The sequence below is a fragment of the Neomonachus schauinslandi genome, chromosome 15 (assembly GCF_002201575.2).
Source record: "Neomonachus schauinslandi chromosome 15, ASM220157v2, whole genome shotgun sequence".
Lineage (NCBI taxonomy): Eukaryota > Metazoa > Chordata > Mammalia > Carnivora > Phocidae > Neomonachus > Neomonachus schauinslandi.
This window is the reverse complement of record NC_058417.1, coordinates 1,337,537-1,363,616: the sequence shown is the minus strand read 5'-3', so window position 1 is coordinate 1,363,616 and position 26,080 is coordinate 1,337,537. Positions and strand designations below refer to the sequence as shown.

The 26,080-nt window shown below is 57.9% G+C and overlaps 2 protein-coding genes across 8 annotated transcripts in view; one reads left to right on the top strand and one right to left on the bottom strand.

Annotated features, from left to right (window-relative positions):
- Window positions 1–3,484, top strand: part of RABEP1 (rabaptin, RAB GTPase binding effector protein 1) — a 98,391-nt gene extending 94,907 nt beyond the window's left edge. For 5 of the 6 annotated variants that reach the window (XM_021694589.2, XM_021694587.2, XM_021694586.2 and 2 more), the window contains 3 exons: window positions 1,303–1,401; window positions 1,986–2,102; window positions 2,569–3,468. In XM_021694589.2, coding sequence (XP_021550264.1) covers window positions 1,303–1,401; window positions 1,986–2,102; window positions 2,569–2,670 — 318 coding nt within the window. In that variant the 3' untranslated portion in view covers window positions 2,671–3,468. Of the gene's footprint in view, window positions 1–1,302; window positions 1,402–1,985; window positions 2,103–2,568 lie in introns of all 6 variants that reach the window. The other variant, XM_021694585.2, reaches the window with a different exon arrangement.
- A 1,507-nt stretch (window positions 3,485–4,991) lies between these two features.
- NUP88 (nucleoporin 88) lies at window positions 4,992–25,792 on the bottom strand. 2 transcript variants are annotated; one of them, XM_044921572.1, is made up of 17 exons: window positions 25,487–25,792; window positions 22,424–22,593; window positions 21,368–21,493; window positions 18,298–18,384; window positions 17,103–17,279; window positions 13,941–14,127; window positions 13,589–13,736; window positions 11,251–11,349; window positions 8,813–8,903; window positions 7,319–7,420; window positions 6,701–6,859; window positions 6,352–6,501; window positions 6,207–6,272; window positions 6,004–6,084; window positions 5,684–5,810; window positions 5,478–5,596; window positions 4,992–5,203 (listed from the first exon to the last, which is right to left on the bottom strand). In XM_044921572.1, the coding sequence occupies exons 1-17, from the start codon at window positions 25,772–25,774 to the stop codon at window positions 5,140–5,142; spliced, it is 2,241 nt and encodes a 746-aa protein (XP_044777507.1). In that variant the 5' UTR covers window positions 25,775–25,792; the 3' UTR covers window positions 4,992–5,139. The 2 variants fall into 2 exon arrangements, with proteins under 2 accessions (XP_044777507.1, XP_021550320.1); XM_021694645.2 differs by having other exon boundaries at window positions 6,352–6,477.
- Window positions 25,793–26,080: the final 288 nt, after the last annotated feature.

Below are 26,080 nucleotides of genomic sequence, written 5' to 3'. Positions count from 1 at the left end.
GGGGGAGGGGAAGGCGGGAGGGGATGTTTGTCCCTGGCTTGGGGTCCTCTTGACATCAACACCTCTGCCAGCCGACCCCGTGACCTGCGGCCCACTGGGCGCGCCCTTCATCCCACAGGCCTGGCCGCCTGAGCCCCTCGTTCACACCCCTCCTTTCCCGCTGTCCGTGGCTTCCCCGGGCGGCCTTCGTTCCTTCTAAGCTGCTTGTCTCTTCACGCAGTCTCCACCGATGCCCGCGGGCCCGGACTCTGTCCGTCTCTGCCCCAGGCTGCCGAGGCCCTGGCTGAGCAGCACCGCGTGTCCATCCGTGTCCCCGCCCGCTGTCCCCTCCCTCCTCATGCCCCTCGCCCTCAGCTGTGACGGCCTTGCGCCCGCCCTCCACACGACCGCCTTCAGTGTCCTGGCTCCTCGCTGCGCGCCCTCCCCTCGCTCCCGGCCCGTTCTCGCTCCTTCAGGGAAGGGATGGCCTGCGTCTGCCGGCTCTTCTGTTGCCGATCCCTCCCAGTCGTGGGCCTGGAACTGTCCCCTCCTGATCTCTTTTCCACAAACATGCTGTGGTCCCCGGTGGGACTGCACGGCCTCCTGTCCCTCCACAGCCCCGCGCAGTCTGGCCGCCCGGGCAGACCTCACCCGCTTCGGAGCGTGTCCCATCTTGTCCACGTGCACCACCCATCTGGGCTCAGACTTCAGTGCTCGCCCCGCATACTGCACCAGCCTGATGTTTCTCTGCCTCCAACACGTACCCCTTCTAGTTCCTCTTCGTACTGAAGCCCAGCTGGTCTTTCAGAATTACTAGGTCGCAAACAAGGACTCTGTCGCTGTTCCCAGGGTGGAGCCCGTGTTCCCGGCCCGGGGCCTCTCCCGCGTCTGCACGGCCTGGTGCGGCAGGGACTCACCCCGGTTCTGAGAGCCGTCACTCCCCCGCCCAAGTACCTTCCCGTCTTCTCCCCTTACCACCCGCTCCTTCCCCTGGAGAGTTTTTCTGTTAAGGGTCAATGTCACGTCAGCTTTTCTGGCAGAATTAAATGCTGCTTCTCCGCGTTCACATGCCGTCAGTCCTGCAGCACGCGTGTCTCCTGACTGCTCCATCCCCAGGTCTTGGGACCTAGTAGGGACCTGACGGATGTCTGATGAAAGAAAGAGGGGGTCTTGAAGCCTGACCTGCAGGCGCGCAGCGATGACAGGGTGGGGACGGTGGGGACAGCGCAGCCGCGGTTGTCCAGGGCCTGGGGCGCCCGAGGGCTGGGGCTGCTTCTCAGGCCCCAGGCACTTTCTCAGCTCGGTTTTCCCTTCCTTTCACAGCTGGAGGCCACCCTGGGAGAGAAGTCTCAGCAGCTCGAGGGCCTCCAGGAGATGAAAACCACTTTGGAGGAACAGTTAAAGAGAGAGGCTGCTGCTAAGGTGATATTTTTACGGGTAACTTAATAAAAGCGCTAAGCACCTGGGGTCACATGCTGCCTGTGTAGGAGAGGACGTGGCAGCTTGGAGCAGCGTCCCCCGAGGGCTGGCGGGCTGGCCGCGGGCGGGGGGGATGGACCTTGTGAGAGTCGGCTGGGCCCCCACGGCCCGAAGCAGTGCTCTCAGCCGCCGTGGGCCCCGTCCCCCCAGTACGTGCTGCCTGAGGTCAGCCCGGTGAGGAGCAGCCAGCGCGAGGCTGACTGGGGGACCCGGATCCTAGAACGGGTCTCCGCGAGCCGTGTGCGCAGACTGACGGATAAAGACACCGCGTCTGTATTCTGGATAGTTCTGTGTCCTCAGGCTCCCGCACTCCTGCTGAAGGGTTTCCCTGCCGGGCAGACTGGGAGTCGCGGGGCCGCTGGGGGTGAGGTGAGCAGTGGGTGGCTTTGTACTCGCGCCATTTCAGGAGGACGCGAGCGGGCTCAGGCAGCCGTGCCCGGGAGGCGCTGGATTCCGCGCGGCTGTCGTCCCGGAGACGCAGAGCTCGGCTTCCCGGGCCCTGCTCCTCACCGGAAGCTGTCTTGCAGGCGACTGTGGAGCAGCTGATGTTCGAAGAGAAGAACAAAGCTCAGAGGCTGCAGACGGAGCTCGACGTCAGTGAGCAAGTCCAGAGAGACTTCGTAAAGCTTTCTCAGACCCTTCAGGTGAGGACGGGACCCTTCCGGCCAGGCCGCGGCCTGCGCTGGGTTCCTCTCCTGGGTCCTGCTGGCCGCAGCACCGCCTTCCCTCTGCTGAGCGCCCCCCGAGCCACTGCCCCGCACCCCTCCCTTCGAGGCCCAGCTTAGCGGGGTCCTCCCCACGGAGCCTTGTCGCCCCCACGCCCGGCTGTGGTGTGCCTGCTGCCCTGGCCCTCGATGGACGCCTGTGGGGACATTCAGGAGGTTGTGCAGAACCCTCCAAGCTCGGGGTTCGATTCCCCCGAACTCGGCTGTGCAGTCTGCGGGGTCGGGGGTCATCCATGCCGCGGTCGCAGCCCTTAGCCTGGGCCTGTCGCACAGCAGCCCCCGGGGAGCGAATTGCTCTTTGACGGGCCCCGCGTCTGCCAAACCGAACCAGCTCGGGAAAACCCGGGCCCGAGGCGCACGCGCTTGACTCCGTGTTGCTTCCCAGGTGCAGCTGGAGCGGATCCGGCAGGCGGGCTCCCTGGAGCGGATCCGGGCGATCCTCAACGACACCAAGCTGACGGACATCAACCAGCTCCCCGAGACATGACACCCGAGCGGGACGCCGGCCTGCACCCTGGGTTTTTAACTCCTCTTAGAGCAACATTAATTATTATTTAACTCTTAACCGAAGAAGTCACAAGAAAGGGAGCCCGGAGCGATGCTTGCTTCTGGTGGGAGAGGACGCTGCGGCGCGGGAGACGTGCGCGCAAGGACTTTCCCGTGGGGACAGACAGACACACTGGACTCGGGGGGGGGTGGGGTCCGCTCGGTGACGGAGGAAGTGCTGCTTTATCCAATGTTTTCCTGTCTTTAAAGCAACATCCCAATCGTGTTTGGAATTACATTTTCTGTTCCTAGATATTGGAGGAGAGCCTTTCCTGTTTGTTGTCTCGAGTTCAGCAGTAACCGTATTCCGCTAGCAGACAGAGGTGTAGTGTGCTGTACGAGTATTTTATATTAAAATATGAAGTTCGCGAGCAGGCCATCGGCTAGGGAGTGTATCGCTCAGCTCAGTGCATTTTCTTTCTTTTTTACCATTTTATCTTGCGTTGGAGGACCTTCAATGCGACCGAGACTTGCCTGAGACCCACAGGACGGGGCGACACCACCGATGCAGGTGCTGAATCAGTTGTGAGACTGAAAGCGTGGCGGGGCGCCCTGCATTGGAAGCCGAGGTTCGAGGAAAAGCACAAGAGACTTGCGGAAGCACTTTTCTGCCCCCCTCCCCGGACGCGCTCTGCGGGCCCACAGGTACCAGGGTTAAGCTGAACGGGCACGTCTGCTCTTTTGAAAACTGTTTTAGTTTAGTTATTGGATCAGTGGAGAAAACAATATTAATAAAACAAGCTACGTCTGACATCTAGTATAAGCTTCTAAATCTGCTCATTTCCACCTCGAGTCCATGGGCCTGTGAGCCTTGTTTCTGATCATCCCAGACAGATGCCTAGTTTGTGTTTCCCTTTTCTGAGCTCGGTGTGGCGTGCATACTGCCCGGGGGGGCCCCTGGGAAAGGCCGTTGGGGTCGCCACCAGGCCAGAGCCCTGCTGGTCGTGTCCGTGAGGTCAGACCCCTCCCCTCCGTGCAGAAAGCTCGGTGAGCATGAGGTGCCGGGCTCCCCCGCGCGTCAGGAAGCACAGGGACCGGGCTCGTGCTCACTGGCGGCCGGCTGGAGCCCCGCACACAGACGCGTCCTCAGGTGACCCTCGTGCTCGGCGCCGCGCAGCGAAGAGTGACTGGATGACGGAGACTCGCTCAGCCACGGTCGACTTAGGGTTCAGAGTGGGTGGTCTTGCAGGATGGGGCTACTCCAAAAAATCTGTCCCCCAAGGACAAGAAGAGGTCTACACCCCTCATTCCTTGGGCCCCTGGTGCAGTTCTGTCATAATTATGAATTTAACAGTAAGTACGAATTACGGAAATAGGGCTCTAGGCCCACCACGCATGAAACATTGTTAGTTGGTTTAAAGTTTCTCTGTATAACAAGTGCTACTTGGTTTGGAGAAAGGAACCTGCATCCTCACTGAGTTACGGGAGTTTCAGTACGTGCATGACGAGCCGCAGGCGGATTTCAGAGGACTGCAGCCGGGTTGTAACCTTCCTGAATGGCCTCCACCCGCTCCCGGCGAATGCCGGCACCTCGCAGACCGTTTCCTCCGTCTGGAACCGACGGCGGTCCGCGGCGGAGCCCAACTGGGGGAGCCCGGCCAAGAACATGCTAGAGGAACCCCAGCGGAGACTCCTGGTTCTGCTCAGTGTTTCTCGTGTGAAACCACAGAGACGCTACCCATGGAGGAAGCACTTCTAGAAACCGGGTTGTCTGAGAGACAGGAAGCGGCCGAGGAGGTGGGGTTCTGCTCCCGCAGACAAAGGACAGGCTGGCTGGGTTCCCCGTGCGTCCGTGCGCTCGCAAGGCTGACCCGCCCTCTCACCTGGAACCTCCTTCCCTCCTGGCTCTTCCGCGGCGGTCACAGCCGTGTCCACCTTCTAGAACTCACACCGGAGGGTGCGAGAGATGACCTGACGCTGAAGACAACCCCGTGCCCGGCGAGGCTTCTCTCACACTGACGTCCGACCCACCCGGTGCCCGTCAGGGACCGCGTGTAGCCGGCGCCGCTCTGGAGGGTGGTCCTGCCTGTCGGTGGCCCCTGCCCGGCTCTGAGCGGGCCTCGGGGGTGACCATGTGACTGCACTCGACACGTATCCTCGAGAAAGTGTTGGCGTTAATCAGCCGCTGCCTCGTTCAGTCCTGGGGTTCTGGCCGCTACCGTGTTGGCTGAGCACGGAGACGCGGGACAGTTTGGAAGGATCCTAGTTCCTTGCTGAACACAATCCTAAACTTCAGCTTAAATACAAACTACGTTCCAACTTCAAATAACAGCATTTATTAATTATAAAACCAGTATGAAAGACCAATCACCAGGGCCCAGTTCACCGACAGCGCCGCTGCGTAAGGTAGGTGAGGCCACCTGTCAGAGCCTTCGCCGCCTCGCCCCCCGGGGACCTGCTCCCCGTGCACTCAGAAGTTGACGTGGTTTCGGATATCATTGATCTGCTTCACCATCTCTCTTATGTGTTCGCCCCTGTAAGATCATAAAGTCACTCAGTTCCGGGGACGCAAGGAACGAACAAGGACGGCGTTAACGCTCGTGCTTAAGGAATTAAGCGTCACGCTCAAGTGTGCAGGAAATGCGCCGCCGAAGCGAACCGTGCGAGGTTTCCACGCAGCGCCGTGGGGCTCGCTGCCCGGGGGCCCCGGCGGCCACGCGACACGGTCGCGTCTCTGCTCCTCCACCATCCTCTGCCCCTCGGTCCCCAGGACCCGTGAACGCAGGCAGCGCGGCGGGCGGCACTTACTCCTCCTTCAGGACGGACTGGATGCACCGGCGCTGGTAGGTGCTGAGCGCGATGGCGGGCTTCTGCGGGCTCAGCACCTTCTCCATCTTCCGCTGCTGATAGTCCTTCTTCATGGCGACCTCGAGTGTCAGAACACGGGCCACGGTTCGCTGTGCGCCCGCCGCCCCTCGGACGGACGGCACCCGCCGCCCCGCGCCCCCGCCTACCTGCTTGATGGCGTTGCCCAGGTGCCGCAGCTGCTCAGGGATCAGCTGCAGCTCCTTCTTCATGTCCCTCTCGCTGTCGGACAGAACCGGCAGCTGAGTGTGGAACTGGTGCAGCACGGTCTTCATCCTGGAGCGAGCCGGGCGGGCGTCGGAGGCCGCGGGGCGCCGGGGCGCCGGGCGCGCCGGAGCCCCGGGTCCTCGAGTCCGGCCCTGCGCCCCCTGCGGGCCGGGCCGGGGCTCCCCGCGCTGTCGCCCCGACGCCTCCCGGCGTGGGCAGCACCACCCCTGCCCCAACACGCTCAGTACCCGAGGGCTCGGACCTGTTCATGAGATCCTCCTGTTTCTCCTTGGCTTCCTCGTATTTGTCGGCCAGGCGCTCCGCCATTTCCCGGAGGCTTTTCCTAACGGCAGAAACCAAGGGGCTCTCGGGCTGCACCCGGAGGGCGGGGCCAAGTGCGCGCTTCTGCGTCCGTGTGTTTGAGCCCGAGACGCGGCCGCGTCCCCCGCTCGCTGGGGCACTTACCTCTCCTCGCGGCAGTAATTGAGGTCCTCCAGCTGTTTCTTCTTTTGGTCACATAACAGCTTGACCCTGGGGGAACACGGAGCCTCAGCAGAAGCCGGCCGGGCCGGGCCGCCGGCGGGTGCACGCGGGCGCGGGGCCGGGGTACCTGCGCTGGATCTCCTCCTTGGCCAGGTCCTGCTTCAGGATGTACTGCTCCCGGAACACCTGCGTGGCCCTGCTCAGCAACTGCAGGCATTCCTCCGGGGCGGGGGCCGCGTCTCCGTCGGACGACCTGGGAGTAGAGCGTCTGCCGTGACTCCCCGTCTGCCCCGCAGCCCCTCCCCCTGCACCTGTCCACCCCCCACCCCGTCACCCACTGACAGCCCAGGCCCCGTTCCCCGCACGCCCAGCACGGCAGGACGTGGGAGACGAGCCTGCGGAGGACAGAGGACGGACAGGAGTGATGAACACGGGGACGGGAGCCCGGTAAAACCCGGACGCCCCAAAGCTCGTACTTCAAAAAGGCGGGATTTGCAACACTACGTTGCAAAATGCTTCTGATGTGCTTTTCGAAAGAATCCGGGCTTTCGGCCAGAATGCGGAGGGGAGACTCCGCCGCTGCCACGTCTTCTCGGGTACAGAGCAGGGGAGGAGACGCCGGGTGGACCGTGCTCCTGCAAGGCACAGACGCGACCCAACGCCGTCTACCGCGGGCTCATCGGCTGCGAGCCCCGCGGGAGCCCCGTCCACGCCGAGCTGTGAGAACACGACAAACTGGACAGCGCGTCTCCCGTAAGAGAACGAGACTGCAGCTCTCTGCCCTGAAGGTCACCTTGGGGAAGCCGTCCCCCTAGTCTACCAACGCTGCCGCGTGTCCCCGCGTGTCGGGACGGGATCTTCCCAATAAGGACGTTGAGCTGACAAAGGCAGCCCCCGAATACAAATTCATCATGGGCTCTGGTGACGTCCGTGAGGGCAGAGACCGTGTCTGTCACACACAGTCTCGAGCACCAGACAGCTTTGTCACGTGAATAAACCGTGCCTCTCCCACGTGTGATTTTGCATCTGCTCTGCTCCGACGGAGGGATTCTCCCAGCGGGATGGTCAAGCGTGTGGGGCACGAGGGCACTTACAGCAAGGGCCTTATGAGGCACTCGTAGGTGCTGGTGACGCAGACCATCGTGGGCCCCAGGATGTCGGGCACGATCCAGAACCCCCGGATGGGCGCCGGCTGCCTGGAACAACAGGGCCGCAGAGGCTGATGCTTGGCCGGGACACACCGCCCCTGCAGGAGCATAGAGCTGGGGACTGGAAGGCCGCCATGCTGAGAGGCCTGGAGGCCGTCGGGACAGGAGCCACCGGCTGCTGCCGGCTCGCATGCCAGGCCCAGCCCGGCGCGAGCGCTCGCGGACGCTCAGACCGCACAGGAGGCGAGCGTCCAGCGTCCAGCGCTCCTGCACCGGCTGGCAGGCCTTCACCCACCGTCTCCAGCCCCCGCCCTGCCCCGCCCGCGGGGAGGCGGAACTGGGTCCCGGCAGGGCCGGTGGCCCATCCGCTCGCGTCGCCCGCCGCTGCCCTTAAGCACAACCCTCCTTCCGGGCGGCTTCCCCCTCTTCTGGGAGGGGAGACGGTGCAGGGCTCCGGGAGTGAAAAGGCCTGTTTTCAGGGTGAAGCCTGCACCTGGGGAGCAAGAAGCTGTGACCGCGACCAGGCCCGGAGCAAGGACGCTGAAGGAACTGCAGCCTCCGGGTGACCCCCCTGCTCACAAGCTCCCCTCACCCCCGACCCTGCGGGAAGAAATCGCTATCCTGACTTGGTGCTTGGCGATTAAAAATCTGTGGATTCACACCTAAGCGACACGGTTTAATTCTACCTGTGTGAGAAGCGTATACAAATGGGACTTTATTCCCCGTTTCCCCCATTCACTTTCTGACCCAGCGCCGACCTCCCCGCCCCCAGCAGGGCCTTCCCTGCGCGTCTCCGAGAACCCCCAGCCTGTTCTGCCCGTCTGGAGCCTTCCCTGCTCGCCGCTGCTCTGCAGTCAGCCCCAGGACCTCCCCCCACCCCGCGGTTGGGCGGCTCCAGACACTCAGGCCTCCTGTCCCCATTGTGCGCCCTCCCCTGCGCTCCTTCCCCGCGGCCCGGCTCCCACACCCGCACGCCCCCCGTCGGCCTGAACCCACCCTTCCTCCTGGGCCCGTGTGCGGACGGCAGGACAGCGATGCAGTGACCCCAGTAAGGGCTGGGAGTCATTCTAGGTAGTTCCCTTCATTCACCGAACGTCCATGGACCATGTGTCCCTTGGCCAGAAACGGGGCACGAGACAGTGTGTGACACAGACACGGTCTCTGCCCTCACGGACCTCACCCCAAACCCCAACTTCAGTACGTGCGACCGAGAGAGAACCAGGCAGACGGGGGCCCGGGAGCCCTCACTGAAAACCTGACGTGAGCTCGGGGTCACACACGAGGACAAGTGCCCGCGAGGGGACGGCAGCAAATGGGGGCGGAGCGCACAGTGTGCAGGCGGCCCGACCCACGGCCCCTCGGGTCAGCTGTCGTGTCCGCCAGGGGGCGATGTGCGTTCGGCTGGGACCGGGACCCGAGCGCGGGGAGACGCGGCCTTACCTGCAGGGCAGCGGCTTCGTGCACAGGATGTGCTCCACGAAGCACTTCTGCTCGGCGCCGAGCTCCTGCAGACTGTCCTTATCTTCCTCGTCTGCGGGGGGAGGGGCGCACCAGGTCAACGGCCGCGCAGCGCCGGGCACCAGCTGGACGCAGCCAAGTGCCCGCCTCGGACTGCGTCCTCCTGACACGGGGCTCCTGGCCCAGCAGGGAGAGCGGGCTTTCCCCGCTCAGCTGCAGAAACGCGGGCATGTTCCCGGCCGTGGTTCCCGGGCGGCCGCCGCCTCACGCACGCCTCGGCGGGTTCTGCAACAGCTTTCCGAAATGTGATTCACAGCGGCCCACAGCCCACCACTTACAGTGTGTAATTCCAGGGGGTTTGCTGCACAAATTGTACACCCACCACCACAGAGATTTTAAAATCTTTTCACGAGGGGCGCCTGGGGGGGGGCTCAGTCGTTAAGTGTCTGCCTTCGGCTCAGGTCATGATCCCGGGGGCCTGGGTCGAGCCCCGCGTCGGGCTCCCTGCTCGCGGGGAGCCTGCTTCTCCCTCTGCCTCTGCCCCTCCTCCTGCTTGTGCTCTCCAGCTCTTTCAAATAAAAAATCTTCAAAAAAAACCAACTTCATTACCCAAAGGAAGCCGCATACTCCTGAACGATCACGCGAGTTTGGCCAATGGCCCCAGGCCACCGCCACCAACCTCTGGCCTTCCCCCTCGGCGCACCTGCCTGCCCTGCACCGTTCCTGCACGTGCGCGGAGTCGGCGACAGGTGGCTGTCTGGGCGAGGCTCCCTGTGCCGCAGCCTGAGTCGGCACCTCGTCCCTTCCTACTGTTGGCGGACACTCCGTCCGATGGCTGGATCGCTGCCCGATCGGCGGTGACAGACACACGGCCGTTTGGCTCTCACGAGGACACTGCTGTGAACGCCTGCTGACCGTGTGTGTGCGGACACGCGCGCGTGCACTGGGCAGCGGACCACGGGGTCAGGCCCCGCGGGTCGCCGGGGGCACGGCCAGACTGTTTCCCTTGGTGTGGCACCACGTCACGTGTCCGCAAGCCCTGTGCTGACCCCCCCTCGCCAGGACCGGTTCTGACGGGTGTGAAGTCGCACCCGGCGGTCGTGTGGAGTCTCACTTCCAGGACTGCTGACTTGGGATGTGTTCTCAGGCGCTTACTGGCCGTCTGCACCTCATGGGAGGAACAAGGTCTACTCAAACCCTCTGTCCTGTTTTGAATTGGGCTCTTGCCTTCATGTTGCTCACTTCTACAGGCCCCTTTCGTATTCTAGCTGCAAGTCCGTTACCGGACAGGGATCTGCACTTACTCCCATCCTGGGGATTGTCTTTGCACTTCCGTAACAGTGTTTTCTTCTGAGAGGTGTACAGTTTTAGTTCTGCGATCCATTTTGAGTCATTCTTGCGTTACGGTGTGAGGAAGGGGTCCAATTCCGTCCTGTCGCAGGTGCACGCACACGTGTCCCAGCGCCACTGGTCAAAAAGACTGCTCTCCCCGCGCTGATCTCTGTTGGCGCCTTTGTGGAAACCAACTGGACTCTCCACCCCGTTCCATCGACCTGTGCGAATCTCCTTATGTCAGCATCATGCTGTCTGCGGTACCGTACCTTTTGTAAGAAGCTCTGAAATCGGCAAGTGTGGGTCCTCCAACTTTGTTCTTGTTTTTCAAGACTGTTGTGGCTAATCTAGGGCCTTGGAATTCCAAATGAATTTTAGGATCAGCTTGTCAATTTCTGCAAATTCTGACAGGGATGGCATTGGGTCTGCACATCGACTTAGCGATTATTGCCATTTAACAATATTAAGTTTTCTGATCCATGAACGTGGGGCATTTTTTATTTCTTTAGGCTTCTTATTTCTTTCAGTAACATTTTGTAATTTTAAGCCTATGTTTTACACTTTTATTAAATTCATTCTTAAGCATTTTCTTTTGAAGCTATTGCAAATGGGGCTGTGTTCTTATTTTTCTTTTGGCTTATTCACTACTAGTGCACAGAAACAGAACAGATGTTTGCACACTGCTCTTGTATCGTGCAAGCTCTCTGAAACCTTTATTAGTACAAACGCTTTTGTAACGGGTTCCCTATGATTTACTGTATAAAAGCTCATGTTGTCAGAAGAGGGATTTAGTTCTTCCTTTCTAATCTTGAAGCCTTTTATTTCATTTTCTTGGCTAGTTTCCTTGTCTGCCAGCTCGACAACACTGTTGAACACGAGTGGCAAGAGCAATGTGCTTGTGCTTCAGATCTTAAGGGGAAAGTGTGGAAGGCAGAACTTGTAAACAACCAAACTGGATATTCAGCGGAGATCTGCTGAGCCGAAGTCAAGAGTCGGACTCTCAATGGACTGAGCCACCCAGGCACCCCAATTCTAAACGACTTTTTGATAGAATCTGTGAAACATACTGAAGAGTACAAAAAACTCACCTGACCCAAGAAACTTGTGAAGTTTATGAATCCAAGTGAGCCCAACACTGTGCACACCGGCCTCGTGAGTACAGTGGTATCTGGAGGGACACTTGGGATCTGCAAACGGAACCATGAACGATACAACGGCAGTCGTTAGAACACGGACATTCACCCCAGAAGCCCGCAAACACGTGTGTGGACAGAAGCGACAGACAGACGGTCTGCAGGTCCTTCACACTGTGCTACTGTGTCAGGGCTTTTGAAACTATAAAACCTGAATTCAATTTTCAAATATATTTTAAATATTTTTAAAAGTAATAAACACAACCCCAATATTTCTCAACAGAAGAGTTCACCAAAACACGTACTTGTCCACCTCAGACCATTTTCTTCAACACGGTATTCAAGTCTTGGGAGGATTCTTTTTTTTTAAAGATTTTATTTATTTATTTGACAGAGAGAGGCACAGCAAGAGAGGGAACACAAGCAGGGGGAGTGGGAGAGGGAGAAGCAGGCTTCCCGTGGAGCAGGAAGCCCGATGCGGGGCTCGACATCAGGACCCTGGGATCATGACCTGAGCTGAAGGCAGACGCTTAACGACTGAGCCACCCAGGCGCCCCCCTAACAGCCTTTCTTACTGTTGATTTCACAGTAAGTAAAAGTTGTGAAGTGAATGTTAACATTTTTTTCCTGTTTTATATGTTGGGGTTCTGCATAACTATCCCCTGAAAACAGCATTATAGGAGTACAAAGTTTTAAAAATCCTGGTTGTATGGCAGTCCTCTCCCTGAACAATAAAATATTAAAAAGTTTCTTTTCATCTGGCCAAACTGGAGACTTTATCTCAGGCTCAAATCATCTCATTAGGTCTACTGTTTCCAATGGCTTTTCAAAATGTGTCTGTGCTGAAGTCAAAAGAAAAATCTCAGTGTTGGGAAAGAACCAGAAATCTGTTACAAAAGAGGCAACATTCGAAACTGACGTAGGAATCTGTTAGACACCCTGCTATTCGGTGGCCACTCACGTCATTAAAAATCTGGGTACGTTTCAGTGACTGCAATGTGCCCTAAGTACAAATATGAATGAGTCAAAAATTTACTAGTTTCACATATGAAATACTAACTCTCGTTGGAAAAACCAAGAAAAGAATGCCCCCATTTAAGATTTCCCAAAGACGGGGCACCTGGGTGGCTCAGTCAGTTGGGCATCTGCCTTCGGCTCGGGTCATGACCTCAGGGTCCTGGGATGGAGCCCCGCATCGGGCTCCCTGCTCGGCGGGAAGCCCGCTTCCCCCTCTCCCACCCCCCCTGCTTGTGTTCCCTCTCTTGCTGTGTCCATCAAATAAATAAATAAAATCTTTAAAAAAAAAAAAAAAAAAGATTTCCCAAAGACCTATTCTCTTTATAAGGAAACCAAGCAGCGTGTGTCCCTTACCTCACCGGGTCCCGGTGTCATCGCTCAGTTGTGACCCCTACCGCTCGGACTGTCTAATCAGACGTGCTCAGGGACTCCCCGTGCTGGCCTACCGCACGAGAACCACGAGCCCCGAACGTCTGCTGTCCTCTCTACGGATCTGAACCCGATCCCGTGGGCTGGCTCCAGGGCCGGTGAGCAGAGGAGCTCCTGTCTCTGCACGGGGCCCGGAAACCTGGAGGAGACCCCGAGAAGCGGTGGAAGGACAGTGGGATCGCAGGGGCTTGTGTGAGAGGGCCTCCCAGGTCATCTGATGTCAGCCCGACCGCTGCCAGGTGAGAAAACGGAGCCCAGAGGGGTTGACCGAACGCCCACTCATGTCAGAACTGTGCCCCAAACCCAGCCCGAGCCAGGCCCCTTCCACTCAGCCGCTCGGCATCTCCACAGCACCAGCTCCCAGGGGCGCAGCAGTCTACCCAGAAGCTCCCCAGACAAACAGAGAAGCTGCCGGAAAGATCTGGTACCAACCCAGGTAAATTAAAAGAGAAAAAGAGAAAAAGGACAGCTTTCAAACTGGGTCTGGGAGTAACAAGATACCGTGACGTGTTCGAAAGTGAAGACCTGAATCTTCACAGCAGCGTCTTACAATTTAAATTTTAAAATTCCTTTTAAGGTTGATTAAAGTTTGTATACGTTTAGGTATTTGAATCATGAAATCAGCTTTCGACTGGACCGGGAAAAATTCCCCACTCTCGATCTGGGCGGATCCAGACGGCAGACTATCCGGACGCCTGGGAAAGCGGCTCAGCCCCTCCCGGCCCCGGAGTGGCGCGCGGAGCCCGGAAGGCGCTCGGGGCTCAGTGAGCCTTCCCGCGGCTGGAACCACAAAACCACGGCCGCTCCTAGCAGGTCGGGCTGGAAGTGAGGGCGCTGCCCACGTTACCTCTGTGCAGTTTGATTGGACAAGAAAAGTCCGAATCGAAGGGGTCGTCGTCCCCGGCGGCGAGCGTCAGGCCGAGCTCCAGCTCCACACACTCGAACACGTACAGGGAGGGGACGAAGTCGGCCCTGGAGGCCCAGGACTTCTCCGACTGTGAAAGCAGCAGCAGCGTCTCAGGCGTGCGCGTTCATCCACCCGACAGGACCCCCACCCTCGTGTCCTGACGAGGGGACAAAACGGCCTCTCGTGTCCGGCAGACGCGAACCAGGGTCCGAAGGGCCCATGTAGGGGCCGCACCTCGGGACGGGCGGTGACAGGGAGCCCCTCCCGCTGTCAGTGCCCGCACCCAACTCACTGTCTGGTCGTCCTCCTCGTCCCCTTCCAGCACGACGCAGTGATACAGCACGCCCGACTCGGTGGCGATCACCAGGATGTTGGGGACGCAGGGCAGGCAGAGGATGGCGCATGCGTCGTAGCCGTAGTTGTCTTCCGCCGCAGGGTGCATGGGCAACGGGCCCAGCAGCTTCCCGACACTCCCGGGGCTGCGGGAACAGTGACACGCGGGTGGGCGGCTCAGACCGCGCGGTCCTGCGGCCGGCCCACCCCGGCCCACCCCGGCTGTGAACGTGGCGCCGGGCGGCCCCGAGGTCTCTGCGCTCTCCCGCTCGCCTCTCACCCCCGTGCTTTGCGACTGCAGAGAAGTCTGCACCCAAGAAGACACGGACAACGTCTGAAGACATTTTTGGTTGTCGCCACGGGGGTGACTGGGCGCTTACTGGTGCGCCGGGGCAGAGGGTGCTGAACGCTCCCCACTGTTCAGCTCAAACACCACCAGTGCGGAGGCTGAGAAACCAGGCCCCAAATCTAGGACGGTGCTTCCCTCGTCACGTCTCTAAGCTACCCAGTGACGACAGGCCCCAGGGAGACCCTCGCTGCTAAACCCACGGCCGCTTAGCTGCCCCGCGGCTGCACCTCAACATCTGCACCATCTGCCCCCGCTCCCCGTCTCTCCGAGCACACCTCTCGGGCCTTCTCCAACTTCTGTCCCTTGAAGACCGGCGCCCGCCCCCCCCACTCTGCACGCCCACGAGAGCATACTCAACCACGCCTGCTTCTAACTACTGCCTAGACCCTGCATTGTCTCCTCAGGGCTTCAGACCCAATGTCCACGTGGAGACAGTTACTGAGTGCCGGGGGGTGGCCCAAGGGACAGACATTCAGCTGGGGAAGCAGACGTGTAGCCAGAATTACCATATGTGTGCTGAGTGTGGCAACGCAGGATTTACGGCGCGAGAGGAACACGGACAAAGACACTGAGGTAAGGGGCGCCTGGGTGCTCGGTCGGGTGAGCATCCGACTCTTGATTTCTGCGCAGGTTGTGAGACTGAGCCCCACAGGGGGCTCTCCGCACTGAGTGCAGAGTCAGCTTGAGAATGTCCCCTGCCTCTCCCGCTTGTGCTCTCCCCCTCTCTAAAATAAATAAAAATTTTTTTCTTAAGATTTATCTGAGAGAAAGAGAGGGAACACGAGCAGGGGCAGAGGCAAAGGGAGAAGCAGCTCCCCACTGAGCAGGGAGCCCGATGCGGGGCTCGATCCCAGGACCCCAGGATCATGACCTGAGCCGAAGGCAGACGCTTCACCGACTGTGAGCCACCCAGGCGCCCCTAAATAAATTAAAAAAAAAAAAAAAGAATTGAGGTAAAAAAGGTACCAAAAATAAATACGAGCAATGAGAAAGGGCATATTCTGGGAGGAGACTGTGAACACTCCAAGCTAAGGAGCAGCTCTGGAAAGTTCTGGAAGCATGGACGACCAGGACCCACAGGAAGGCGACTCTGCTTACTAGGATGGGAGGCGACGGATACTGTCTGAGGCCGCAGGAAAGTAGCCCAGGACTGGCGCAGGACGCGGGCGGTCTCCCTGCTGGGCGACGGCCATCAGCAGGGCTTTACATGGAGGTGACGGAGCCGCGCTTCACCAGGATGAATGTGACAGCAGTGAGGAGCGGACGTGGAGGGACAAGCGGGATTCGGGCCGCTGGTGAAGAGATGAAGGATCTGGGCAAAAGACGCGGGTCCAAAGCCAAGACAGGGGTTGGAGAGAAGGGTTTGCGTTCCAGGAACTTTTAGGGTAAAATCAAGAGAATTTGGGACTGGACTAGACTGGACATGAGAGGATGCAGAAGGCGCCTGGCCGAACGGCGGGAGGCTAATGGTGCCAGCACAGAAGCCCCCAGACGGGTCCCGTGTGAAAGGCGAACGTTTGGGTCGAGCAGAATCCGAGGGGAGTGAGTCCTCACGGCCCCGCCGCCCACGAGCTCTTCACCTTTCTCACCTCGCGGCTCCGCTCACCCTCCCGTCCCCTCCGCCCCCGGGTCTTCCCGCGGATCCCCCTGGTCCAAGCGCCTGCGTTACCAGCGTGCCGGTGCTGCCAGCCAGGCGGGCGAGCACGGCCCCCGCCCCACGCCCGCAGTGCCGCGCCCGGGTCTGCTGAGGGAGCGCCAGGGGACAAGGGGCCACACGCCGGGCCCTGGATCACTGTCCGTCGAGACGACTTAGGAATGAAGCTGAAGCACAACGTTCAGCCTCTGGCCTTAGGCCTTTCTGGTTACAAACTTGCCCCAAATTCTTATCCTCTTGCCTCGCCCACCGTGACGGGGGAGCCTCAGGTCTTTATCTTCAGCATCTGCCTCTTCTCCCGAGGCCTGCGTTTCCAACTGTCCCCGGAGCATTCCCACGGTCTTGTCCAACACGGGGTCAATCGGGCCCTCGGTAACAGCACCACCCGCCCCGCCGGCAGCCGGCTCTCACGGACCCTCCCTCTGCACCGTCTGCTGCGTGCACCTCCGCCTTTGCTTCCGAACGGCCCCACTCTGAGGCCGCAGCTGGTCAGCCAACGTGCGGCGCGGCGACTTCAAACGTCTCTGCCCCCGTGCGTCCCTTACCAACCATCTCACCGTTCTGTTTGGAAGCCATCACCGGCTTCCCACGGCCCTACTCCTACAGGAAAGACCCCGTGTTCCCTAACCGGCTGTAGAACTCCACCACGTTGTCCCTGGGCAGCCCCTTCTAGCTCCATCACCCGGTGCCCTGTACCTGAAACCCTGCCCCGCCACAAACGTCTCATCGCTGAGCCATGAATGACATGTGCACCCAACCTGACGCGCCCTTCCCCGGCCCTCGGCGATCCCGCATTAGACACGCGTCCCTCTCCACGAAAACGTCCCTACCTCCTTCACTGCGCTCCATCTCTCCCTCCTCTGAGCGCTCACTGTCTCTGCCACTAATGTGGTTTGGGCACGTGGCTCTTCTGCCCACAACTGGGACGTCTGACACCAGACTACCCTGTCTGCCCTTCCCCGCGGTGCCTCGTTCACGTGCGATGCACCGACTGTCTGGTCGACGGCGAGGAAGTCACAGGCCGAAGGATCGGTACCACGCAAACCAAGCACTACAGGGACCCCGCGTCCCCCGGCAGCAGGGGCGCCCCGGGCAGCAGACGGCTGCCCCTCACTCACCTGTGTGCCAGGCTGACGTAGGTGAGGAAGGTCTCCCCGTTCTCATACAGGATGTACAGCGGGTGCGCCGCGACTTCCCCTTTGCCCTTCTGCCCGAACATGCTCTTCGGGACCGCGGACAACGGCCCGAAGTCAAACGCAACTGCTGTCTCCCCCAGAGACGCGGTATACGCCCTCCTGAAAAGACATTGAAAACCAGCCTGTTGAAAATAAAATGTCCAATAACAGGAGGTGGGGATGGAATCTGCATTCAGTGGAGCAAAAAAGTCACACCTAAACGACAGAAGCGTCAAACCCTACAGCGCAGCTTCCATCTTCAGCAGCTCAAACCTACAGACGCGCGGTAAAACCCCGCACAGAGACACACACGAACCCAAGAGGAAGAGAGCGGGAAGACCAGCTCTGAGTGTGGGAGACGTTCCTTCCACGAGCGTCCACGAAACACCTGCCCTGAGCAGGCGCTGCTGCACGTTCTGGAAACACATCCGTGAACCTGACAGCCCCGCCCTCGTGAGAGCGACAAGACAAGACAGGAGCACAGGACGCGGCGGCAGATGTCAGCACGGGAAGGGAAGCGTGTAGGCGGCCCTGAGTGATCCTTCGGCCCGAGCGGCCTGGGAGGGACTCTGACGGGCGAGATCTGAGCACAGACCCGAAGCACCGATGGGAGCGGGTCTGTGGTCACGTGGCAAAGCACAGGCAGAGAGGCTCCACGCAGGCAGGGGCGGTGCTGAGAATGAAGGGCAAGGAAGCCGGGGTGGCTGAGCCCGGGGCCAGGGCAGGAGAGGGGCCGCCTGCGGAACTCAGTGCTCTGGGGCGGCAGGGACGCAGAGCCGCCAGCTTTATGCCCCAGGCATCCCTCTGGCTGCTATGGGGAGATCACAAAGCATTTCATCTTCTTCTTAATATTTTTCTGTAGGTATTCCCCGTGTTCTACAATAAATACATGTTACCTTTGTAATTACGAAAAACAAGTGGTAAGACATGCTGCTGTCTTTATATTTTAAAGTTTAGTATAACTGTCATCCAAAAAGATTCCAGTTCCCTGCAAGGTTAATAAATACGGGTGTGTGCTCACACCACCAAAAGCATGCCGGTCAGCGATGGAAAAACCGCGCAATCTCTGTTAAAACTGCATTTGTAATCCCAATAAACTACCGGAAAGTAACATTTCAGAACACGAAGAACAACTTACCCTTTATTGAGTATCAGGCTTTCCTCTTCGGCTTCGGAAAGCACAATGACCCTGGCGGGGGTCTGAGGCTCTCGTAGAGAGTAAATCCTAGCGAGCAAAGGAGGAGAGACCCGCACTTAGAATTCTTTCATTTCAGAACTGCCCTTCCCCTCCATCTAATCACTGCTTCAGCATTTTCCTGCCGGTCTCACAACCATTTCTTTGCCACAGAGCCTGCTCTTCCTGACAGAGCAGCGTACTTCGTCTGTTCTTTCACAACGTAAGAGCAGGGTGTCCATGGGACCTCCAGAAATACCGTGCATCGTTACCAAAGTGCCTCCCGGCCTCCTGCACACTGTGGCACCCCGTCTCTCCATCCTGAGCCCCCGGGAACACCAGCGCCGTCCGGACGCCGCCCGACCGGCCCGAGTGGGCCAGCTCCCCGGTACCGCCTGTCTCCGCCCGTCACACACGAACCTCCTCGGAGAGGAGCCCCACTGCCCTCTATACGCCCACAGGCCGCACAGAGAGGGACGTTTAGCCCCCAGTCTGCACACACTGTTGTTACACAAAGACGCAACATCACGTCATCCCTACTTTCCCAAGGGGGAAGTGTAAAACGGGAGTTTTTTTTTTTTTTTACCAACATCATTTTAATTTAAAATAACAAAATTTCACGGCATGTGGCTATAGTTAAAAGGAGAATTTTCAAAAGGCCAAAAATATTATTAGCAATCCAACATCGCTCATAAAGCCCTCATCAAGTTAATCACTTTGTCTGACCGCCCTAAGACACTTTAAACTTCATTAGTTCCATTACCAGTAAAATGCCATTTAATAGATCTTTTCAATGAAAATGTGATCCAACTGAACACACACACCGCGGTCTTCCGCCGCTTGTAAGCAGCACTGACTTCAAAACGCACATAAACGCTGGACAGGACGCACTATAGTGGGGGGGTAAAAGGAAGAGCGGGTGCACCGGGTGGGTAGGGAGATCTTGATGCCCAGAAACTGTCAACAGGGTCCAAAGCTTACGAGAAACAATAACTACCCCATATTTATTTTTATTTTTTATTTCTTTAGAGAGTAGGAGGAAGGGACACAGAGAGGAAGAGAAAGAATCTCAAGTAGACTCTGCACTGAGCACAGAGCCCGACATGGGGCTTGATCTCATGACCCTGAGATCACGACCTGAGCTGAAATCAAGAGTCAGATGCTCAACTGAGCCACCCAGGGCCCCGAGTACCCCATATTTAAAAAAGAACAACCTTCAACAGTTGAGACCAAATACCTCCTTTTAGGCATAACTCAAGGAAGATCTTGGCCTGTGCCCTTTCCCACCACCCCGTTCCTCAGCACATATGAAAGGAAGACCAGGGGAGGGGCACCTGGGGGGCTCAGTCGGCTAAGCGTCTGCCTTCAGCTCCGGTCATGATCACAGGGTCCTGGGATCAAGCCCCACACTGGGCTCCCTGCTCAGCGGGGAGTCTGCTTCTCCCTCTCCCACTCCCCCTGCTTATGCTCTCTCACTCGCTGTCTCTTCCAATAAATAAAATCTTTAAAAAAAGAAAGAAACAAACACAGACCAGGAGAGGGAGCGTCAGGAGTCCTTCCGTATACACTATAACCTCTGTGGCAGGAGGGTGTCCCCTCCTTTCTTTAGCCCCAACTCTAAAGCCAAATGGGTGGGGAGGAGATACTTGCCAGATTTAGAGGTGCCTGTAATGAGGGGAGACGGTGTCTCATGTCCTAGCTGAATCCAGCTGTGCTGCAGGAAACTGTAGGGCCCCAGGTAAGGGATCCCCGAGTGAACTGGACAGGTCACACCCTGGGGTTGGGGGCTTGTGAATGCTACATGGTATCCACCGCTCATACGGAAATTTCCACAGGAGGTGGGCTGGAACAGTGTGAGAAAGGACTGTGGTACCGATGCCCAGGTCCCCGTGGCCCTTGCAGGGCAGAGCAGAGGACCGTGGCGGTCACCACCATACCACAGAAAAGACAACAATGGCTCCATCGCGAGTGCGAGGATCCTCCATCCCGAGAGAGAACGCGGGCCTGACCGCGGACAGAGCCGGTGGGAGACAGAGCTCCTCAGTGACTGGGGGCCCCTGAAGAAACACACACCGTTTGTGCACAGGTACCGCGTCAACGGCGGCCGCCAGCAGCCGATAGGACCAGATGACACCGGGAGCAGGGTCAGGTCTACCCCCTGACAGCCAGCCAGCCTCAGCTCCCCTCACTCCCAAGGACTGAGACCCCGAGGAAGCAGGAGGCAGCCCCGTCCCTACACATCACCCCACCTCAAGGTGCCGGGACAGAAACAAAAGCCAGAGCTGGTCAGGCCCTCCCCACAAGCGTCCCCTCCCCCAGTGCCTGGCCTATGCGACGGGCCGGGACCTGGAGCGGGTATGGACTGGACATCGCACCTTTAAACTGGACGCACCAAGTTTAATAACTGAAGGTAACCAGAGAGCGATGAGATCTGTGTAAGAGGCCAGTAAGGGTCAAGCCTTCAGCAGGGAAGGAAGAGCTGGTAGAGCATGGTTAAAAGCAGTGATTAGGAAAAATAAGACTATCTGCACCTCAGCTGAGTCCCCACCCCCCTTCCATGTTTTACTTAAGTTAGATCCAGAAAGTTAACTGATAATATTACAAAAATCTCTGTAGGATTAGGGCCTTTAATCATAGAGTTCAAAACCTGTCAGATCAAACCGGTTCATTTTACAAAATTAGAACTGAGGCTCCCCTCAAGTTTAAGATCTCCAAGACAGAAGTGGTGCATTGGGACAAGAATTCATATCTCTCAACTCCCAGTTATGCTCCCTTCTCCCCCCGGGGTATCGCCTCCAGCAGAGCAACAGGCTGAGAGGGGCTCTCTCGGGAGGGTCAGTGAAGGAGAGACTGGAGGCAGAGGCCTGGCTGGGCGGGCGAGCAGTAACTAAGGCCACTAAGTTAGGGCCTTCAGACAGCCTGCTGGGCCCGAGTGCCTACAGTAGCCTGAGACAGGGCAGTGTGACGGCCGGTGACCCATCCGATGGCGCCACAGCCGACCCCGCGCGAAGCTACAGAGATTGAGACACTGCACCTTATCACGTTGTCTGACGTCAGCAGCACGATGTGGGGGTCCAGCAGCTCACCGGGGTACCAAGCGGCGTGCTTCAGCGTCAGAGACGTAGAACTGGTGAAAAATCTCTCAGCGACGGGAGTGGTACTACAATAAAGACAACAGTTTTTCCAAAACGTTCTGTAGAATGTGGACCAAAGACCTTCTACAGGAAAATCTATTTTAACACTCTTTGCTCTTCCTTCCTTCATATTTCTTTCTCTCAAATCTTGCTGAGAAGAGCAGTCAAAGCATCTATTCAGCCAATGCAAGTGAGGATCAAAACAGAACCGTTTTCTAAATCAGTGTATTTTAGACCATACTGTTACAGGTGACTTGAGATACACTAACCGATTTGATCCCTTTACTGGCCTGGTAAGAGAACTACAGGGTAAACGTGATTGATCCAATTGCGGAAATGGAGCAACAGATTTTAGAAAGGAAACATTTTAAGGGAACGCTGTGGAGCTAAAGGTGGTTTCTATCTTATACTCTTTTCAACAGATCTTTCAGACTCTCGCGTTTCCGGATCGTTGAAAAAGATACAAAAATTAAACTTAGTTAAACTTAAACCCCTTGGGCGCCTGGGTGGCTCAGTTGGTTAAGCGACTGCCTTCGGCTCAGGTCATGATCCTGGAGTCCCGGGATCGAGTCCCGCATCGGGCTCCCTGCTCGGCAGGGAGTCTGCTTCTCCCTCTGACCCTTCTCCCTCTCATGCTCTCTGTCTCGCAAATAAATAAAATCTAAAAAAACCACCAACAACAACAAAAAAAACTTAAACCCCTTACACATACATAATAACTGCTTTTCAAAAGTTATCTTATTTCTGCCCCCATGAAGGAGCCGAACTCCAGTGAGACAGCTGTGATCATCCGGCAGAAGAAATGCAGGATCACACAAACATGACAGCACGAAGCCGAGAGCACGTGGCGTTGGGTCGGCAGCACAGAAAATGTAGCTTACGAACCACCCCGGCGCTTGAACAACTGTCCGCGTGTGTTACACACTAGACAAACGATAAACGGAAACACAACTTACCTACAGTTCACTGTTGATTTTCCGCCTTCAAATTCAGAATTCTTCCCCCATCTTTTAGGTAGTTCAAATACTGTAAGACCTTTTACTCCTATAAGTGCTATATGATGCTGTGTTGGACTTAACAGGACTTGATAGATTTCAAACAAGGGCGGATTTATGCACAGCAATCTCTGGAGAATAAAGCAAACTGGTTAAAATAGTTCATTTCACAGTAAAAATGTATGCGAGGTACTTGAAAGCACAACCATCACGGTACAGTTTTCTTTTTTTTTTTAAGATTCTCTTTATTTACTTGACAGAGAGACAGAGCATGAGCAGGGGAGCGGCAGAGGGAGAAGCAGGCTCCCCGCTGAGCAGGGAGCCCGACGCGGGGCTCGATCCCAGGACCCTGGGATCTTGACCTGAGCTGAGGCAGATGCTTCACCGACTGAGCCATGCCCCTGAAATGTATTTCTTTCCTTTTTTTTTTTTATTTAAGATTTTATTTATTTGGGAGAGACAGTGACAGAGATAGAGCACAAACAGAGGGGAGGGGGAGGGGCAGAGGGAGAAGCAGGCTTCCTGCGGAGCAGGGAGCCCGACGCGGGGCTCGATCCCAGGACCCCGGGATCATGACCTGAGCCGAAGGCAGACGCCTAATGACTGAGCCACCCAGGTGCCCGTCACGATGTACAGTTTAGTACAGCAACTGAGGCAGGTGCTGCTTTCCTCGCTGGGAACTGCCCAGCAATGAAGCATTCTGGGTAAGTGCTAACACCTGGGCTAGGAACTGATGGGAAATTTTTTAACCGCTGAGATTAGCATGTAACATAGAATGCACCAGATTTCCCCACCTTGAAAAATAAACGCTACACATAATTTCCCTTTTTGTGACCGAACTCCAGCCTGCCCCTTACAGTCTCTACACCCCATCAGGTCAGCCCGTGTCCGCGAAGCCACCATGCTCTGTCAGCCTGTGTGTGTCTCGACAGCTCCCTTCTCCTTTTGTGGCTGGCTGTCACGGTCCAGGAGACCTCCTGAGACATCACCCCGATCTCCCGGCCAGGGGTACGTGCATCTTCTCTGTGCTCTGGATGATTCTGTCATAGTTCTTGTCACCCTGCATTCTAGTCATCCCTTCAGTTGACTGTTGTCCCATCCCGCATGGCTAACTGCGAATTCTTGAGACCTGTGTCCTTCCTCACTTACCCTCGGCACAGAACACGGTATACTGCTGTCTCTGACGTGTTCCAGTGACGCGAGAACTGAACTCAGCAGTGTTCACAAACGGCAGCTGCTGTGCTACGTCAGGAACAGTCCAGTGGGACAGAGAACAGCCTCAAGAGCTCCGGCAGCTGGTAAAACACCGCTGGACCCACGCGGCATTCTCGGGGCTTCGATAAGCTGCTTGTCTCAGCGTCACCGCGGCCCTCACAACAACGCACTTCTTCTGCCGGTCACGCCCTGCTGCTTCTCTCCTGCCCACCTCAATTCCCGTTTTCTGTCCTTTCTACTTCCACTCATAAACCAGGAGACTGCCAACGTATCACTTATCCTCCCGTAAAGAGAACCACCCTCAGCCTTTATCACTTTAAACAAGACCCTTCTGAACACAACGCGATTTCTCCCGCTCGTGACTCAGGTCTGTAAGCCTGTCTCATCGCCGATTCCAACCGATTCCAACCAAGTGCTTGTTAGAAAGTAGACTGTCCGCTTGTGACTGCTTTCAAGACCGCAGAAACACAGCGAGCACCTTGTTAAAATCCAACCATTTCTCATCAACAAGAATCACGGTGGCTCACAACACAAGGCATGCGTCACAACAGGTATCACGGCTTTCATTTTTCTTAATCTTGAAAAAAACCAGGATCCGTTTACTACAAATCAGCGTCTCCTTTAGGCAGCGTTTGACCACAGGTCTGGAACGCTTTCTGTCTACACCCGCTTTCACGTGCGGTCAGCTAACCAAACCCAAGCAAAACTCCCTTCCAACTTTGGGAACGGGCTCATCTTCTAGAAGGGAAAAGAAAGAACCACCAGGGGGGCGCCTGGGTGGCTCCGTCGTTAAGCGACTGCCTTCGGCTCAGGTCATGATCCCGGGGTCCTGGGATCGAGTCCCACATTGGGCTCCCCGCTCGGTGGGAGGCCTGCCTCTCCGTCTGCCCCTGCCCCTACTCACACTCATACTCTCTCTCTCTCAAATAAATAAATAAAATCCTTAAAAATAAATAAATAAATTGTACTTATGGGGCGCCTGGGTGGCTCCGTCGTTAAGCGTCTGCCTTCGGCTCAGGTCGTGGTCCCAGAGTCCTGGGATCGAGCCCTGCATCGGGCTCCCTGCTCGGCGGGAAGCCTGCTTCTCCCTCTCCCGCTCCCCCTGCTTGTGTTCCCTCTCTTGCTGTCTCTCTCTCTGTCAAGTAAATAAAATTAAAAATAAATAAATAAATGCGTAGACTTGGGGCGCCTGGGTGGCTCAGTCGTTAAGCGTCTGCCTTCGGCTGAGGTCATGATCCCAGGGTGTCCTGGGATGGAGCCCCACATCGGGCTCCCTGCTCGGCGGGAAGCCTGCTTCTCCCTCTCCCGCTCCCCCTGCTTGTGTTCCTGCTCTTGCTACCTCTCTATCAAATAAATAAATAAAATCTTTAAAAGAAAAAAAAGAAAGAACCACCAGGGGATTCTCCTCCACCTCAGGCCCAAGACTCGACACCGGCCGCTTTCAAGCCTACCCCGACTCAGTGCTCACAGCAACCCCAGGAGCAAGGATTATCCCTGGGACCTGGGGGGGGGCCCCGCCGCGAAACGGGTTTCTAGAGCCAGCCCACTACGCTCCCCCTCCGCTCGCCTGCTGTGTTTTCCTTCGGAGCACCCGCGCCGCCGGCCCCCCAAGAACCCAAACACCCCGAGAGCGTGTCGGAGTCGGCAAACCTCGGCCGAGGGAACGAAACCCGGCACAGAGGCTGCCGAAGCGGCCACGCCGAGGCGGAACGAGGACGAGGGAGGCGCGAGGAGAAGCGGCCGCGCCGCGCGCCCGCCCAGCCGCCGGGATGCGCGGGGAAGCCAGCCCCGGCCAGGCCCCGGCCCCACCTGGTACTGGGACAGGGAGGGCTCCTCGCCCGCGCCGCCGAGGCCCCGCAGGCGGACCGCCAGGAAGGAGCTGCCGTCGCCGTCCCACAGGAAGAGCTCTGCGCCCAGGCCCAAGACCAGGTTCCTCGTCAGCGGCGGCGACGAGGGCGGCGACGAAGACGCCGGCTTCTCGGCTTCGGCCGGGCTCTGGTTCTTCAGCCCCTCGCGGAGCCGCAGGAACACGACGTGGTTGGGAAGCCAGGACTGCCACGGCTCCCCGTCGCCCGCGGGGCTCTCGGCGGCCGCCATCTTGCCCCCACTGCGCGCGTCGCCCCAGGGACTCGGCGCGCCGCTGAGCGCAGCCAATCAGCGAGCGGGCAGCCCGGAGGCACACGGGCCGCGGGGGCGGGGCGAAGGGGAGGGCCGGCCGTCGGGAGGGGGCGTCGCCGCGGGAAGGCCCGCCTCCCAGGGGACAGCCTGAGATCCGCGGCTCTGACTGCTGCTTGGGCACCTCCGCCTGGCCAAGCCTAGACGTCCGAAAGCCTCCCTCAAGACTCACCCCCCTTAGTCCGGGTTGGGTTGGCCTCACAAATGCCACTCCGGCCCCGCATCCTC